The sequence below is a fragment of the Plectropomus leopardus genome, chromosome 11, assembly GCF_008729295.1.
Source record: "Plectropomus leopardus isolate mb chromosome 11, YSFRI_Pleo_2.0, whole genome shotgun sequence".
NCBI lineage: Eukaryota > Metazoa > Chordata > Actinopteri > Perciformes > Serranidae > Plectropomus > Plectropomus leopardus.
This window is the reverse complement of record NC_056473.1, coordinates 14,715,125-14,731,112: the sequence shown is the minus strand read 5'-3', so window position 1 is coordinate 14,731,112 and position 15,988 is coordinate 14,715,125. Positions and strand designations below refer to the sequence as shown.

Genomic DNA, 15,988 nt, shown 5'->3' with positions numbered 1-15,988 from the left:
AAATATCAAACAAAAGCCAGAGAATGTATCGTATTAAGTTGCTGTGAGCTGTAAATTCACTACTTCTAAGCAGAAGGCAGAAGAAGATGCTATCTTAGAGCCTGAACAGGCAAAGCCTCTCCTCCTCTGGACAACTGCTCCCGTCTCACTCACACTCACTCTGCAGCTTAAATCTGGGGACCAAATTCTTCATGCAAAGCTAGGCTAAACACGCCCTGACTCCCCCATGAACATGAGATTAGTATCACTCTTCTCATATCCAGGCTTATTTAATAACTGTTGTACCCAATTGTAAGATTATCAGAAAAAGCAAGTAGTTAAACCAACCGAGTTTAAATTTACGGACTATATTTTGGATACTCAAATTGAAATAGTATGAGACCACACAATCCACCTACAGCCGTATCCCCCTGTTTCCATTTCACACTGCTGCTATGGCAACAGTCACCCAAAGCATTGCCATGATAACCCCCTTGGTGAAGCACCATGTGTTCACTCAACACATTGCAGGCGTAGCTTCTCATAAATCACCAGATCCCATATCAATGAGCGGAGGAGGGGTCAGAGACCCAAAAAAAAAAAACAAAAAAACTTTGCCGACAAACAGGAAGAGGACAGGAAAAGCCTCTGCAGAACATGAAGACAGACTGAGGGAAATAACATGGAGGAAGAGTTAGGAGAAACAAATGTGACAAAAGAAAAAGCATGCCACGTGACAGTCAGGAATTCTGTTTACCTCCATTTATAGAGGAACAGTTTTCACCAATAAAAGTTGACAAACAGTTTTATTCCCCAGATAAATGCACAGAAAAATTACCATAGATGTAACAGTATGTACAATTTATGAGAGAAATGGGAATTTGCACCATTGGTCCTGAAACTTTGGTTGCTGTATGACAGAAAGGAGATGAGAGATTTATGTCATGCTGGGCAACAAAGTTGAATGGTAAATTGAAGTCTGGGTAATTTTTTAAAATTATGATTATCAGTAAAGCCTGGGATAACACAACAATTATAGGAACACATTAACAAAAAAATAAAATTATCCTGAAAAACAACCTTCAACTAGTAATTTCCAGGTTTTCCATGACCCATGAGATGATGACAAGACGAAAGACAGTCAGACATGGTGCGAACAGACTTAAGGCTCTATCAAACGCATTTGCGCCATGTGCTATGGATCAATTAAATAGGGCCCTTAGACACACTTCAGATGCAGACAAATACTGAAAGCCAGACTGCAGCAGCCAAGGAAGTTATTCCATTTCTACTGCTGCCAAAATAAGAGCTGATAAGGTACTCCTAGGAGCTGTAAAGTCCTGACACTTCAGCCACTTTAATCCGCGATAACCCTCAGTGAGCAGGCCCGCCGACGCCGGCCACCGTACACACACAAACACACCGCACCCTGTTGCTAATAACACTCTGGGATGAAGTTTCAGCTCTGCTTTGATGGCCTGTGAGCTGATGCCTCCATCAAAGTTGAAGCTGACATCAAAAAAAAAAAAAAAGAAGCGTGGCTGATGCAGCTCGGAGCCGATGCTGCAGGTGACAGATATAAACCGGAGTATGAGCTCCAGTGAATTCCACCACTTGTATGCCAGCATGTGGCGTCGACAGGGTGGCAGTAATCTAAAGGTGAGCGCAGCTCCAGCTGAGAGGCTTGGTGGCCCACAGTAAAAGGCGCGAATGTGTGTGTAAGTTCATGAATGTGAAGCTTAAGAAGAGCAGCACGGTTGAGCCAGAACTGCATCCTTGGATGAATATAAAGGTTTATAAAGAGCTTTGACCTCAGTGAAAAACTTCAAGAGCTTCATGCAGGCTCAAATAGAACCACAGTGGATGTTTTGGATCGCGTCTGAGGCAGCAGCTGAAATCCTTTCTCTTGTATAGATTGCAGCAGTGCAATGGAAATTGGATATTTAGGGTTCACAGCTAGCAGAGGGTGGCTATCTAACCCCAGCTTGCTATATATATTAATAGCAATTACATAATCTTTGTTTTGAACAGTACCTTGTGATTTCTTTGTAAATATTTACAAACATTATTATTCAACTATAATGAATGGCAAAAGCAAGGGATGATAAAGGGATGACAAAAAGAATATTTTAAGGGCCATTAAAAGTATCAAACTAAAGCCCAATTGCATTGAAACAAACAAGGTCAATGTTTTTTAATGGTTATTGGCAGTGGTGTGCTGTGATTAAAATGTGATTAAAAGAACTGGCTCTTGCAATACCTGCCTAACTTAACTGATGAATGGTCCCAACTGTACTGGACCCTGACACAGTTGAAATCTTAGCTACAGCTCTGCAGCTAGGACTGTAAGACCGCCCTTCAAATGTCGTCTTAAATTATACAGTGGTTGAAATTTTGGGAAAAACACTTATTCACTCTTCTTTTTTGTGCAAAAAGAGATGAAAATATTACTATAATTTTGTGTCTATATGCGTCAACTATTGGGAGGGACTCAAGTGCCAATCAGAGGAAGCACACTTTGCAGGCTGCAAAACACAAGGCGCACTTTACACACTTTTTTGGTTGAAGCTTGCCCATTGGACAGAGAGCTTTTTGCAGTGTGATAGTGGGTTTTTTTGTTTGTTTTTTATTGTTGGTAGGGAAATACTAAATCACCTGTCCTTAGCTGAAACTTTTTTTTTTTCATTTTTGTGCTGTGTTCAGAGATTTTTCACAAGCTATTTTCGATTTTAAAATCTGAGCAAATTGGTTGGAATAATTTTATAAACAAACTTTGCAAAAAATGTGCCACAAATTGCAAGAAATTTGTATAGGTGAGAAGAAAATGAAGTGAAAAATAGGTATAAAAAAGAGGTGGGAGATGGAAGGGTTATTAGAAAATTACCAAGAATAAAGGAAACAAAATGTCCAGAAAACTATTTATTATCATCATAATTACACATTTAAAATCATATTACACAACAAAATGAATACATATGATATTTTCAGTTTTTTGCTTTTTTTTCCAGGTCACATTCTCTTTGATTTTGTTTAGCGCTGTTCTTATTCAAGTCATTTTCTTGTAATTTTTTTTTACTAATTTCTTGCTCATTTCCAGGCTATGTCTTTTCAAGTTGCTTGTTGCCTTCTCCCCATGATTTTGGACGAAATCAAACTAACTTACTCAGGTTTCAGAGGGTTAACAGCTAAGTAGCTAAGCTCACAGATCTTTATCTTAAAATCACTGTTGAAAAATGGGCAGGGGAACGGCACATGCTCTGGCTCACATTGAGGATGAGATGCTGTTCCCAAATAGTGCATTGGTCCAAAGGAACAAGATGTCTTTGTGGATATATGAGACCTTCGCCTGGATTATGGACATTTCTTGGCTTATTTTAGGGTGAGTCACGGACAGTTTGACAATCTGCTAGTAATCTTTGGCCTAATTACAATTGGTAAAATGTCAATTTGTTGCCTGGAATGATGATGAAAGTGAACTAACATTAGTTGAACACAAACCATGAATTCAACGCTACAACTTGGTGTCACTGCCACCACAGAAGGCCCGCCTGGCTCACTCCAAAGTCAAAAAAATCACCTCTAAAGCTCACCGATCAACATCTCATTTGTTTAATATGTGCACAAACAGAAATATAAAAAACAAGCTCTTTCTATTGACTGTTTCTTGTTTATTCATAAACTCAGTGCCTCATTTTAGCATCTCTAGCTGTTTTTTGGCAACTTCAGGAAGTAAATGTGCCTGTCTTTTTTTTCCCCACAGAAATTGTTACAGACCACAGATTTTCAGTTTTCTGTTTGTGTATGGACAAAACAAATTACACTGAGCTTTAGAGGTTTTGATACAAACAGCAAGGATAGCTTTTTTTCTCCTGGTTTCAGCTTTTATTCTTAGCTAGTGCTAATAGTTTTGTGGTTCCAGCTCCACATTTGACACAAAGATGTTAAAGTTGTACTGATGCAATTAAACTTTCAGCATCAGAGCGAAAAAGGAAATTTATGCAAAATGACAAACAATTCCTTTGAGTACTGACTGAGTAGGACTTACTGTAGTTATTGGAGGGTATTTCTACCCATCCTTACAGTAATGAGTGACTTTTAAGTCACTTTCATCTGTAAAAAAAATGTCCTTAGATTTATACTCAAAATTGGTCAAACTGTAACCATGCCATAAACTTCACGAGCACTCTCCGCTCTGGGTTACAGTACACGTCACAGATTTTGAAGAGAAAATGAAGCTTCTTAAAAACAAGCTTATGCAACTTTTTTGCATGCTAAGTATCTTATATAAACCAAAGACAACCATACCATGGGAATGATCTTAATATTCTGTTTAAAAATAAAAGCAAAGAAACTCTCTAAAAGGCCGAAGCACTGTAATGATGTGTTTCCAAAGTTAGCCGGAAGTTTATTAAAAAAGAAGCATGGACTTTGTGCCCAGAGATAGTTTGTTCAACATCATCATTAAACATCCTTGAATGCATATTTATATAAACAAAAAAAAGTAAATTAATTAAATATAGAACAAGTACTGTGTTTTCAGTCTGATGAATTCTGATTTATGAGTTGTTTTGCAAGTAACCAGGGGAATAATGAACAATCTTTATTTTCCTCTAGCACTTTTTTTTCCTGAAGCTTCTTCAGTCAATATTCACGTGTGGGATTAACTGATCCTCCAAAGCTGCGATGTATTACCCTCAAGGACAATTTTTACTGTATGAAATTCAGTGCTGCTGCTGGTACTCAGCTGTATAATCACAGCAAAGAATATCCTCGAGTGTATCACTCCAATATCACACTGAGGCACAAAATAATGCAAGTGGTCTGCTTCTAAGTGCACATTCTCAACAAACCACTGATTCCTTCTATCTTGTGAAGAACTCACCATCTTTTTTCATAACCACACATTTACACACACCAGTGCTAAAGTGCCCTCAGTGCGTGTTGGACGTACACATTATCATAGCAGCTTGGTCAGGCCTGCTTCACGCCTACGCAGCTGCTAATATGACAGATCCATCAGCGCATAGCAAGGAGAAATGTAACCTGGTCCCTCTGTGTGTAGAATGGAGAGATGTGCTAAAACGAGAGGGAGAGAAATATAATGAGGGGGAGTGGGGAAAATGGGAGAAGAAGACAGTAAAGCAAGAGAGGGGGAAGAGTGATGCAGAGAGCGCAAAGCAGAGGAAAAACAAATGAGATGCAGACAAGAGTCGGACTGGGAGAGGTAAAGCAGCTCAGTGACCAACAGGAGGCTGTTCACTGTGCATCTGTGGTCAGTGCCAGACAGAGGAGGCTGACAGAAAAGCACTTCCTGCCCACATGTGAGAAATAATCTTCACTGTGAGAGACGTTAAATTGTTAAGAAAAAAAAAAAAAGAAAAAAAAAAGCGTATGCTGCTATTGCTTCTCTGGCAGACAGATATGTCGGAGTCTGCCACAAAATGATTGCATCTGTGCGTCCATCATTTTATTTATTGATTTATGTTTTTTAATCAATTCCTTAAGTCTTAAAACTACAGAAGCCTTGAGAGACAAGTTTCTCTCTCTTTCTCTCTCTCTCTCTCTTTTTTACGGGCAATGTTGGCCAAAACATTAATGCATTTTTTTCGCCCCCTTGCAACTCATCAGTTATTTATCTGAATTTTGTTGCTACTGTATGAGAGCTCCTATTGATTGTGTAAACTCAGCCTGTTGACGGATATTTGAAATGTGCATGTTAGGTGAATTAGAGTTTTATGGTAGCGTGGTATCATTAAAAATAGTGCAAAAAAACATGAATCAGTCTCTAGACCTAGATATTACATTTCATACGCACTGTTTGTATGAAATATACAGTATGAATCCTGCCAGCACACACACAGTTCAATTATGTATTACATTGGCGTTTGCCTTAACCTTAACCTTTATTCTGCACTGGCTGAATTTTCAGTGCCTTTTGGATCTTGCAATAAGTGCATCATTCTGCACGGCCCTCTAACTCTTCAAACAGCTTAATTAAACCTAAAACTTTATCCCGTATGTAGGAAATATTATCTCCTATGTAGGACATAATGTCCCTTATGCAGGAGATAATATCTCTTATGTAGAAGATAATATCCCGTACATAGAAGCTTATGACCCATACATAGGAGATAATATCTCCCACGTCAGAAATAATATTACAGACATAGGAGATAAACTTATATTTCGGCCAACATTTCCCACAATTTTTTTTACTTGTATTTAAAGCTACAGTCCGAAAGAAGTATATGAGACGGATAGTCTGTGACACAACTCGTGTCCCTCCTCTTCATCCCACTGCCGCTAATAATATTCACTAAAATCAAGCCCACACAGCAGAAACAACCAATCAGAGCCACAGAGTTTTTAACAAAGCTGTCAGGAATGTAAATTACTGAATGTGAACTGAAGTTAAACTGTCAAACTAGACAGTGCGGATCAAATATGAATCAAGATTCTGTTACTGCGTTTCCTACTTCTAAACTCAAATATTTTCAGAAACATATCTTTCATGTACTAATGAGCTGTAAAATGAGAAAGTTGGCCTGGCTGGTAGGTGCTGCTTCATACTCCATTTAACTGTATGGTATGTATGGTGGCAGGATCACAAAACGTCTCATTTTACAGCTTATTTGTACACAAAAATATATTTTTGACAACACTGAGATTTGATTGACATGACTGACAACTGCTTTAGAGACTCGGCTCTGATTGGTTGTTTTCATTCGTGTGCAGTAAGGCCATTAGAGGTTCAACAAGGCAATAGAGTAGGCAGAGGAGTATATTTTTCCCAGATGATCTGTCTGTGTTAGTGCTGTGTGGATATAGTGACAGTTTAAGCAAAGATGAAAAGTTTTTTTTTATTTTTTGTAAAAGTTACCAACTGTAGCTCTCAGCGTTTTCCTATGAAACTGCATCTACATGTCACTTTTTGTGTTTGTCTCTGACACTAGTTTGCTTCCATCTTTGATAAATTCTCTGAAGTGACAACTTCACATTTATTTTTCTGACTAATTCAAAATGATACAAGACAGCAAGACACAGGTGTAAAGAAAGATGAGAGATAAAAGAGGGAAAAGGGGGTCAGGGGAAAGAAGACAGAAGACGCATAAACAACAAGAAAGAGAAAGAGAGAATGAAACAATCAGAGTTGTGAGAATAGAGCTATGACAGACAACATGAAGAACACTGAAGACAGAAAAAGCAGAATAGCAGAAAAAGTGATCGGGTGGAACAAATGAAAAATGACAGAACAGGAAATAGAAAGGAATGAGATGGAGACAGACACGGAAAAATTAAAAAGGAGGTAAAATGGAAATAGGTTGCTAGAAATGGAGCCTGTGCAGTGAAACTTCATTACATATTTATGTGTTTCTTCATCAGCAGCTACAAAAGCTCTATTAATTGCTCTTCACTGAATTAGTAATATTACAGCATGGGTGGTGATACAGGATATCTGTGAATAAAAGAGCTTTGAAAATATTTGACACTATTAACTAAGATGAAGGGCTGACCTGAATACCAGTTTTGGGGCATTGAAGCTATGAGTTGGCAAACAAAAGGAAATTTTTGTAAACTTTTCAGTTCTAAAACAATATGACAGTTAGCTATTTTGTTAGCATGCAGGTCCACAATAAGAGAAAAAATATTTTTTTGCCAAAAGCTGTTACTTACAATTTTCAGGTGATTTGCCAAGATGGTTGTAGATCTTTGATATGCCAGTTTCCTTTGGCACTGACCTTTAGTGGGTCATCATTGTAAATATTGCAACTCTTCCAGAGTCTTGACTTTTTGGACATTTTGCTGGCAAATGTATAGGCCTGTCACAAATAGTCGAACTTTCTGAGTCATGAAACTCAGCCTATTAACAAGTTTAAATGTCCATAAGTAATGATTAATGAATTGCGCTTGATTACTGTTTATTCATTTGTGGGCTATTGGGTATTTTGGTGGTAATGGTATAGAAAAAAATGGAGCTTTCAAAGCCTGATTTGGACATCAATTACCTTGGCACTGCATCCGAGCTTTAAAGCATTTCGGTATTAGGAAAAAATGTTATTATAACTTTTAAAAGGAACCCTGTAGTGGATTAAAAAAAGATATAAACATTTCACCAAGTGCAACAACATCCTCTGATGGAGGTCAGAGGAAATTAAAGTAGAAAGGATTGAAATGCTTTCTTGGAGACCTTGAAGGGTCTTTTCAAGAGATGCTGTTATAATCTAAGTCTAGTCATAAAAATTCTGGGAGAAAGGAGTATTGTGACTAAAGACATCCCTGCACCTGTGCTAGCTCAATTGTGGTATTTGTGTTTTGTTTCCAAAAAATGTTGTGTAGCCAAAAGCGGAGCCAAAATGTATCCTTTATTATGCTGACACTTTCATTCAAGCGGTTCCTGAATACCAGACAATAACTTTTAATTTAAGGCAATAAAAGCAACAAGACAAAAAAAACACTATTGCTAAATGTCAGCAAACATGCAAGAGTCTGAGCCAGAGCTAATTCACAACCTAGATCTAGTCTCCTGGTGTTATGCCTCCAGCAACCAGTCCAGTGACAGTTCACACCCATCACAGCTGACAATACTTCAAATACAGATGTTGCTTAAAAGAAGTTACATTCTCTGAAATATGGACGCTTAACACACATCTTCAACCTGGTAGCACCACAAGATCTACACAATCACCATAGTTTCACAATGGACACCCAAGATTTGTGTCACCAATTCATTATTTGACCAAGCATCCCCCCTTCTGTGTTTTTGTAAAGCATTATGATGTCACAGTGAAGTTTACCTTTGACCTTTTAGATATAAAATGTCATCATGTTAACCCATTTAACTTCTAGGTGAAATTTTGTCATAATACGAATATAAATTCTTGACTTACGGCCAAAAACATGCTATATAAGTTCACAGTGACCTTGACCTTTGACCACCAAATTCTAATCAGTTCACCGCTCAGTCCATTTGGGCCAAGTTTAAGGAAATTTCCACTAAGCGTTCTTGGGATATTGCATTTATGAGAATGACATGGACATAAGGTCACAGTGACCTTGACCTTTGACCACCCAAATCTAATACATCGAAGGTAGTGGTTAGTAGTTAGATAACGCATGCCCAAGAATAAGATATACAGATGGACAGACAAGCTAAAAACATAATGTCTGTGCCAACTGTGGAGGCATAAAAATGTGACCCATCACAAGTTCATGCATGAAAATCAGGAGAATAAGAGGAAGGTAGATTTTTTTTAGGTGATGCCTTTTGTTTCCATGATAAACAGATGAAGTGAAATCATTAACTGTTATCACCACTACCCAAACAGTGAAAAGCACTGGGCTGTGACTTCATGTGAATGTTAATGAGCAAGACTCATTTATTAAATCTGAAGAGCACTCAAAATTTTCACCCTACTGAAGTTTAATTTAGTCAAATTAAAAATATTACTGCAGGGCAAAGCCCTTTCGATATGTGTCTGTTGAAGCTCTGGTGCTGAGTGAAGGACATCAAGCCTTAAATCTAAAGCCAGTAGGCTGACAGCACTGATCTCAGGTCCCTTACCTCAAGGTGAAAGCCTCACAGGCTCCCACTTATGGAGCTGTGGGGTTTCAGATCCAGACAGGAGGTGAAGTAAAAGTTGAAGGAGACCATCACATGAAAGCCTCCTCTGACCCTCTTGAATTAAGAGCTATTTTGTCACCGGACATACTACGTGTTCAGTGTTTCAAGGTCCTCAACACCCACACACAAGTTTTTCATTATTCTGGCCGACAAGATCTTTCTTTAGGTTTTAGAGGAGAGGAGCTTTGCAACTGTAAGTGCATCTTTGCTCAGGTCACCAAACTCTAAACACACAAAACACACAAGTATGTGAGAAAGTTGTGCACTCACCCACACAGGGCTAATCAGCCAAAATAAGGGAAAACAACTGGGTTAGGACTTATTTATTTAGGAAGTCTTCCTGAAATCAATATATATTTATATCTTAGAGCTAAATACATGTATACACAAGATCACAGCGGGACAAGGCAGTGACACAAAACAATCATCACACAGAGAGACACTGATTAAAACAATCATTTAAGTATCAGGAAGTAAACATCCTGATGGGAATAAGAAATAAGAGTTTCTAACTTTAGGTTATTTAGCATTTCATTACAAAAGGGGGTTGGACAGTTCTTCACCAGCAACAGCATGAGCATACGTCTGGTTTTGATTTTTTGAACTTATCAGTGTGGTGTTCAATATGAGTTATATGGGGATATACCGTCTAACGAAAATCCAAGATTTCCTTTTTTTTTTGAGAGCATGGATTTAATGTTTGAGCACTTGTAAAATTCAGACGTTTTGTTTTTTATGGAGCGCATCGAAACTAGATTGTAACCCTGAGAGGGCGTTGTTTAGTGGTGAATATGTTTCATTTTTTATATGTACAGTTAAGGAGGGGTTACAATGGCATGCGATTTGCACAGTATGACAACCGTCTCGGAAAATATTACGGTATTACAGTATTGGGCACTGCATAATTATTGTTAGTTACAATGTCCCTTAAAGAAATGAAAACAGACGGGTGTTTTTTGATTGAATAAATTAGTTATTATTTTGAAACTTTAAACTGTTTTTTTAAAATGTTAGTGTGTTTAAAAATCAGACAGGAAGCGGAGGAGGAAAGGAGATTCGCAGGCGAGAGCCTCCATGCACATTTTGTTTTCAATACCAATTAGCAAATGTACATGGCATCATAACTGTCTGTTTTCAAAGCTCACTACACAATTTTTATGGCATTTCGCTGCAATGACAGCTTAAGTCAGTAATGAGGCAGAGGCACAGCAGTCTGTGTTATTGTCTTGATTTGGGGGCAAACCAAGACCACAATGAAAACAGGCTGATGTAAGTATTAGTGTTTTTATCCTGTGACATCACATTTCTGTTTAATATGATGTTTCAAGTTTTTTTTTTTATTTAGTTTGTTTTGTGTTTCTGCATGTGCATGTTTTTGGTTTGTTTAATCTGTCTACTTTTGTTCGTTTTCTTGACAAATGTGTGAAATAGCATGCTGCCATAATAAACCATTCACATACTCACATTTTTCTGTTTAATTTTTTTTCTGTTGTTTTTGTTGTATGTTTAAGTTATTAGTTCACCACCATTCGTACGTTGTTATTTTGTTTTCTGTTCGAACATTTTTATCTTTTGAGTAAGACTGATTTTAACATATTTAGGTGGAGGCTTCAAATAAGCCCACTGGGTTTTCTGCCTCTCCGAGTACTATACATCATATGTTATCATTGTAATTTTGTGTATTTTTAAATTGTGCAAAAACCAGTACATAAATACATAAAATGTGGAAAAAACAACCAAAAGCAAACAGGATAATATCATCAACATAAAAATGGCCAAGTCGGTGTTGAGTTGAAATCACATAATATTCATGTATAGCTCAAAAACATACAGTTCCTTAAACTGATCCTCTCTGGACTGCTTTGTCAACATTTGGGGTCTTTATTGGAAACCAAGACAAGACCAATTTAAGTCCGACCACAAAAAATGCATTTAAGAAAAAGGATTTAGCATGCATAAAAACCAACGTGCCTAACAAAACATGGTTGGTGGCATCATCATGCTCACAGAGGGCAGCACAATGTTTCCTCTTGTCAAAAAAACATAATAATCAACAAAAGCATTTCCAGCCATGATTCTAGGGCTGGAAAAAGCAATTCTCAGGCCTTAACAACAATATGCAGCTTAAGGACCAAAAATTTGAAGGTCACAGGAAAATACCCTGTTTAGTTACCGTTGATATTTTGTGCATCACAGAAACATTTTCACGGCAGTCTGACCCCTCCATTTCTACATACAGATAAATGTTCAACTGCACCATGACTGCTGCAAAAGGAATGAATTCAATTGAGCTTTTGTGTAAGTTTCATGGCCTCACCAAATATATTCTGCAAGCTGACATTCAAATTCGACTTCCCCTCCCGAGGGTGTACAGGTATGCGGGTAGATTTGAATAGCTGAGAGAAATGGAAGCAGGCCTGGAAATACACAGAGCTACAGTCGGTTTCTAGACGGTGGACTGAAAACGTTGAGGAAACTGTCAAATGTATCACTGCCATCTGAGCTATATTCCACATAAACTGGTTTACAGTGCCAGGAGCAAGACGTGGAGTCATTTTTTTTGTGGGGCAGACAAACCCAAACCACCACTAACAAACAAACCCCCATGTGCAAGCGTTCCTCAAAACCTTTTTTTTTCTTGTTTGTTTTGGATTATAGCAGAGGTGTTTTTCTATTTTCAAGCTTGAGGATGTGTTTATGCAAAGTCTAAAGTCTTACTGACCTACATCACAATTTGGAGCAGCAAAAGAAGAGAGTGTTCCATCTAGTGTAACTAAGACCTTAGATATGGTCTCTTTTGTGGTGAACGTCTGGTGTTGGGTTTAGTCACTGGCAGGAAGTCTTTGCCCACACAAAGCCCCTGCAGTTCAATGTCTTCTGAACAGGCGTGAATAAGCACTCTAACCCATTTATTCCTGAGAGACCTGCATTCATCAAGTATCTTTCATCAAGTGTGAAATCATCCCTGACCCTAACCGCTAACCCATAATCTAAAAAATAGTATCATGACAAATTTTTGTGCTCTTTTAAAATGGTTGAAAATACAAGTTGACAATATTTTCAACTATCTTTCACAGATATATATTGAATCCTTGTATCTTGCACTGTTGACACAATAACACCCTCTATTTTAGGATTAACGGAATAGCTCTACATTTTTGGAATCACACTTATTTGCCTGACAGATGAAAAGAAGTTTCTGGTAATGACCTACTTGCTGTTGGCTCTATTGTATGTCATTTTTCAGTAAATATCATAATACAAAACATGTGTTTTCTGTTTTAAAAAGTACAAATGTAGAAGGACAACAAGTATTCACCCATCTTTTATGTGGTTATGTCATATATACATATATATATGAGCACAAAGCTGACGGGTACAGTGGTTTGTTTACATGACTTTACAGAGGTGCATATTTAACAGACTCAGTGTGGACAGAGAGGGGTTAGGGCTCTCAGCGTTAACATGTTAATCGTGATGCGATTAAGGTGCATAATTAGAGTGTTTTGCAATGGAAATATGGCATGGCCATTTAACAGGCGTCCCCTGACCTCTGGCCTCAAGATATCTGAATGAAAATGGGTTCTGTGGGTACCCATGAGTCTCCCTTTTACAGACACGCCCACTTTATGCTAGTCCTGTTTAGTTTTTTGCCTGTCATTTGATTCCTATCAAGGCAATCTGGTAAGAATTGCTTCAATATAGACTTCAAAATTGTTTTTCATAATTTAAAAATGCAATTAACTATTGAAATTCTGCATTTAATCATGATTTTAAAACTTTCGTGTTTCACAGCCCTAATAATTACACAAAATTGGGAGAGTTGGGAGAGTTTTAAAAATGTCGGACTTTAACAGATTTTCCTAGCCAGAAGCTGAAAAAGGAAACACCTGAACACAGCACTCAGCAGCGCTGATGATAAACATGCTTGTTGTGTGACAGAGACGGGGAGAGAAGTTGGAAGTTGAAGTGTAAGTTTGACTATTGCACAATGTTTCTGTAAGTTAGTAACTTATTCAGAATGATGCAATATTTTATGACAAGGTTACCTAAACTGCTTGACCCATGGGTCAACCTGCAGGACCCGGGCTGTGGGTCAATGACTACTGTCCACTGAGCATGACGATGGCCACAGGCCAAAACACACTGGTGTTAAAGGATATAGCTTTTTTTGCACACTACAAGTGTACAAGTGGAGTTTTACTCTAGTCTGACTTTTTCCTTCTCCATGCACCTGGAAATGCTTGCTTCACTGATCATGAAGCTACAGTCCACAGCTGATGAGCTTAGCTCAGCATAAACAATGGAAACAGGGGTAAACAGCTAGCCTGGTCCTTTCCAAAGTAGAGATGCACGAATTGTTGAACTCTGAGCTGATACTAATACCGATACCGACACTTATTATAACAATCTGGCGGAAAGCAGACACAGATGTCTTTTTGTTGTTGTTTACTTTGTAGGGTGTCATCCCTGAAATGGTGACAGTGAGTTTACTGCATCCTTTCGTCCCAACAGCAATCCTGGGGACGATCTCTATGTCCCATTTACGTTTTCTATTGTCCCTGGGACAACAGTATGACGGGACACTCTTAGATTTGAGCTATGCTGTGCTTTTTAGCCTGCAACAAAATTGAAGTGACCCAACAGAAAAACATCGGCCCCTGGCATTAGTGAATGTCTTATCTGCCAACAGGCCAATGGCAGTCAACAAGGCAAAATGGGCTGATGTGCGGCAGATAAATCCCTTGTCCAAAGCTAAACAAATCTGGCTACCAGCTTAGTAATGAACAGGTTAGATCGTCTTTGTTTCATCAATACACAAAATGAGGTGAAAAGCGACAAGTTGTAGTTTCACAAGCGGTAAGGTGCCTGACCATTTCTTAGCCTGGATAAGTGAACTTCTGGAGTCTTCATATCACCATGTGGTGTTTTCTCTACTGCCTGCCGTCTTTATGCTAATCTAAGCCAACACAGTATTATGAGACAAATATGCGAGTGGTATCATACTTCTTCTAACTCTCAGCAAGACATTTAAAAACCGAGAATGGCAGGTGCAACTAAAAGTACATGTAGCTGCACTTTCCAACTCTAATGGAAGAGAAACATTTTACTGAATCCTGCTTTCACATCACCAGACAGCGAACACTCCAACAGCGCTGCATGCCCTTGACAAATCCACAAACAGTTTCTCCTTTCACTTCTTTATTTTAAAAGCAGAGAAATGAAAGGCCCACATCTTTACTTAAAGCAACCCTCAACTTCTTTAGAAACCTGCCACAAACCCACTCAATAAAGAAGTATAACCTATTACCCTTAAGAACAAATATGTAAATGATAACTTTGAGGCATGGTTAAGATGTTTTCAAAGTCAAATAGAAGGTCACAAAACTATAAACGTCAAGCAAACCAAAAAACAGTTGTTACTACAAAAACAGAAAGCACTTTAGTCCGTTCAGATTTGCCTCACTGTTCAGCATCACTTCAACACTTTAAAGAAAATAAAATAACCAGTTCACAGCATGGCATTCCAATCACAGATGAAAATACAAAAACATTATAGTCAATTTTAGTGTTGATATATAGACAAATTTGAGAAACGTATCTTTTTTTTTTTTTTTTTTTAAATCAACAGCTAAGTTGTTTGTTTGTTGGGGGAAGCAGAGAAGTAACAAAGTCAAATACTCACTGTTCTTGCAGGATAAAATCCATGTTCTCTGCAGAAATCTGTCCGCTCACAGGATGGCGAAACGCGGTGGTCCTCTGGTTATGACTGAAGTGACAGAGGGAGGAGAGAGGAGACAAAATTAGCAACCCCGGTTGCACTGCAAATACTGTGCGGCTATCACTCCGGATTCCCCCACCCACTGTGTTCACAAGAACAGCAGACACGAGCCGATCATTCCCCAAAGGACTAGCGGCCTTAGAAGCTCTGTCCAACTTCTCCACCCTGATGGGCCTTCGTCCCTGACTTTCCCAGCCCTGTGTAGAATGTGAGGGCTGGCTGCGGGACACCCACCCCACCACACCACACCCAAACTGTCCTGTGCAGCCCATGTAGACCAAAGTGTTGGGCTCAGCACAAACTGCTGGACAGTGCAGGCCTGGGCCTCCATCAGTTATAGACTCAGTCAGTCATTCTAAGCCTCAGCCAGGGTGTGAAAGCATTTGACAGGGTAAACAACACGGGTGGCATGGAGGGTCACTGTGTGTGTGTGTGTGTGTGTGTGTGTGTGTGTGTGTGTGTGTGTGTGTGTGTGTGAGCTGTTTTCCAATTCAACAGGAGCTTGAATGCTTCACAGCTGAGAGTTGACAATGATGATGATGTTTCGACTAAAGTTTCAACAGCTTTGAAGTGAATAAACAAAGAGGTTATTGGACTAACTCAGG

At 38.6% G+C, this 15,988-nt stretch overlaps 1 protein-coding gene across 1 annotated transcript in view; it reads right to left on the bottom strand.

The window, feature by feature from the left end:
- The window catches only part of LOC121949780 (pleckstrin homology domain-containing family A member 7-like), a 192,272-nt gene that overhangs the window by 94,957 nt on the left and 81,327 nt on the right, over window positions 1-15,988 (bottom strand). Inside the window, exon 4 of the mRNA XM_042495539.1 lies at window positions 15,288-15,371. Coding sequence (XP_042351473.1) covers window positions 15,288-15,371 — 84 coding nt within the window. The remainder of the gene's footprint in view (window positions 1-15,287; window positions 15,372-15,988) is intronic.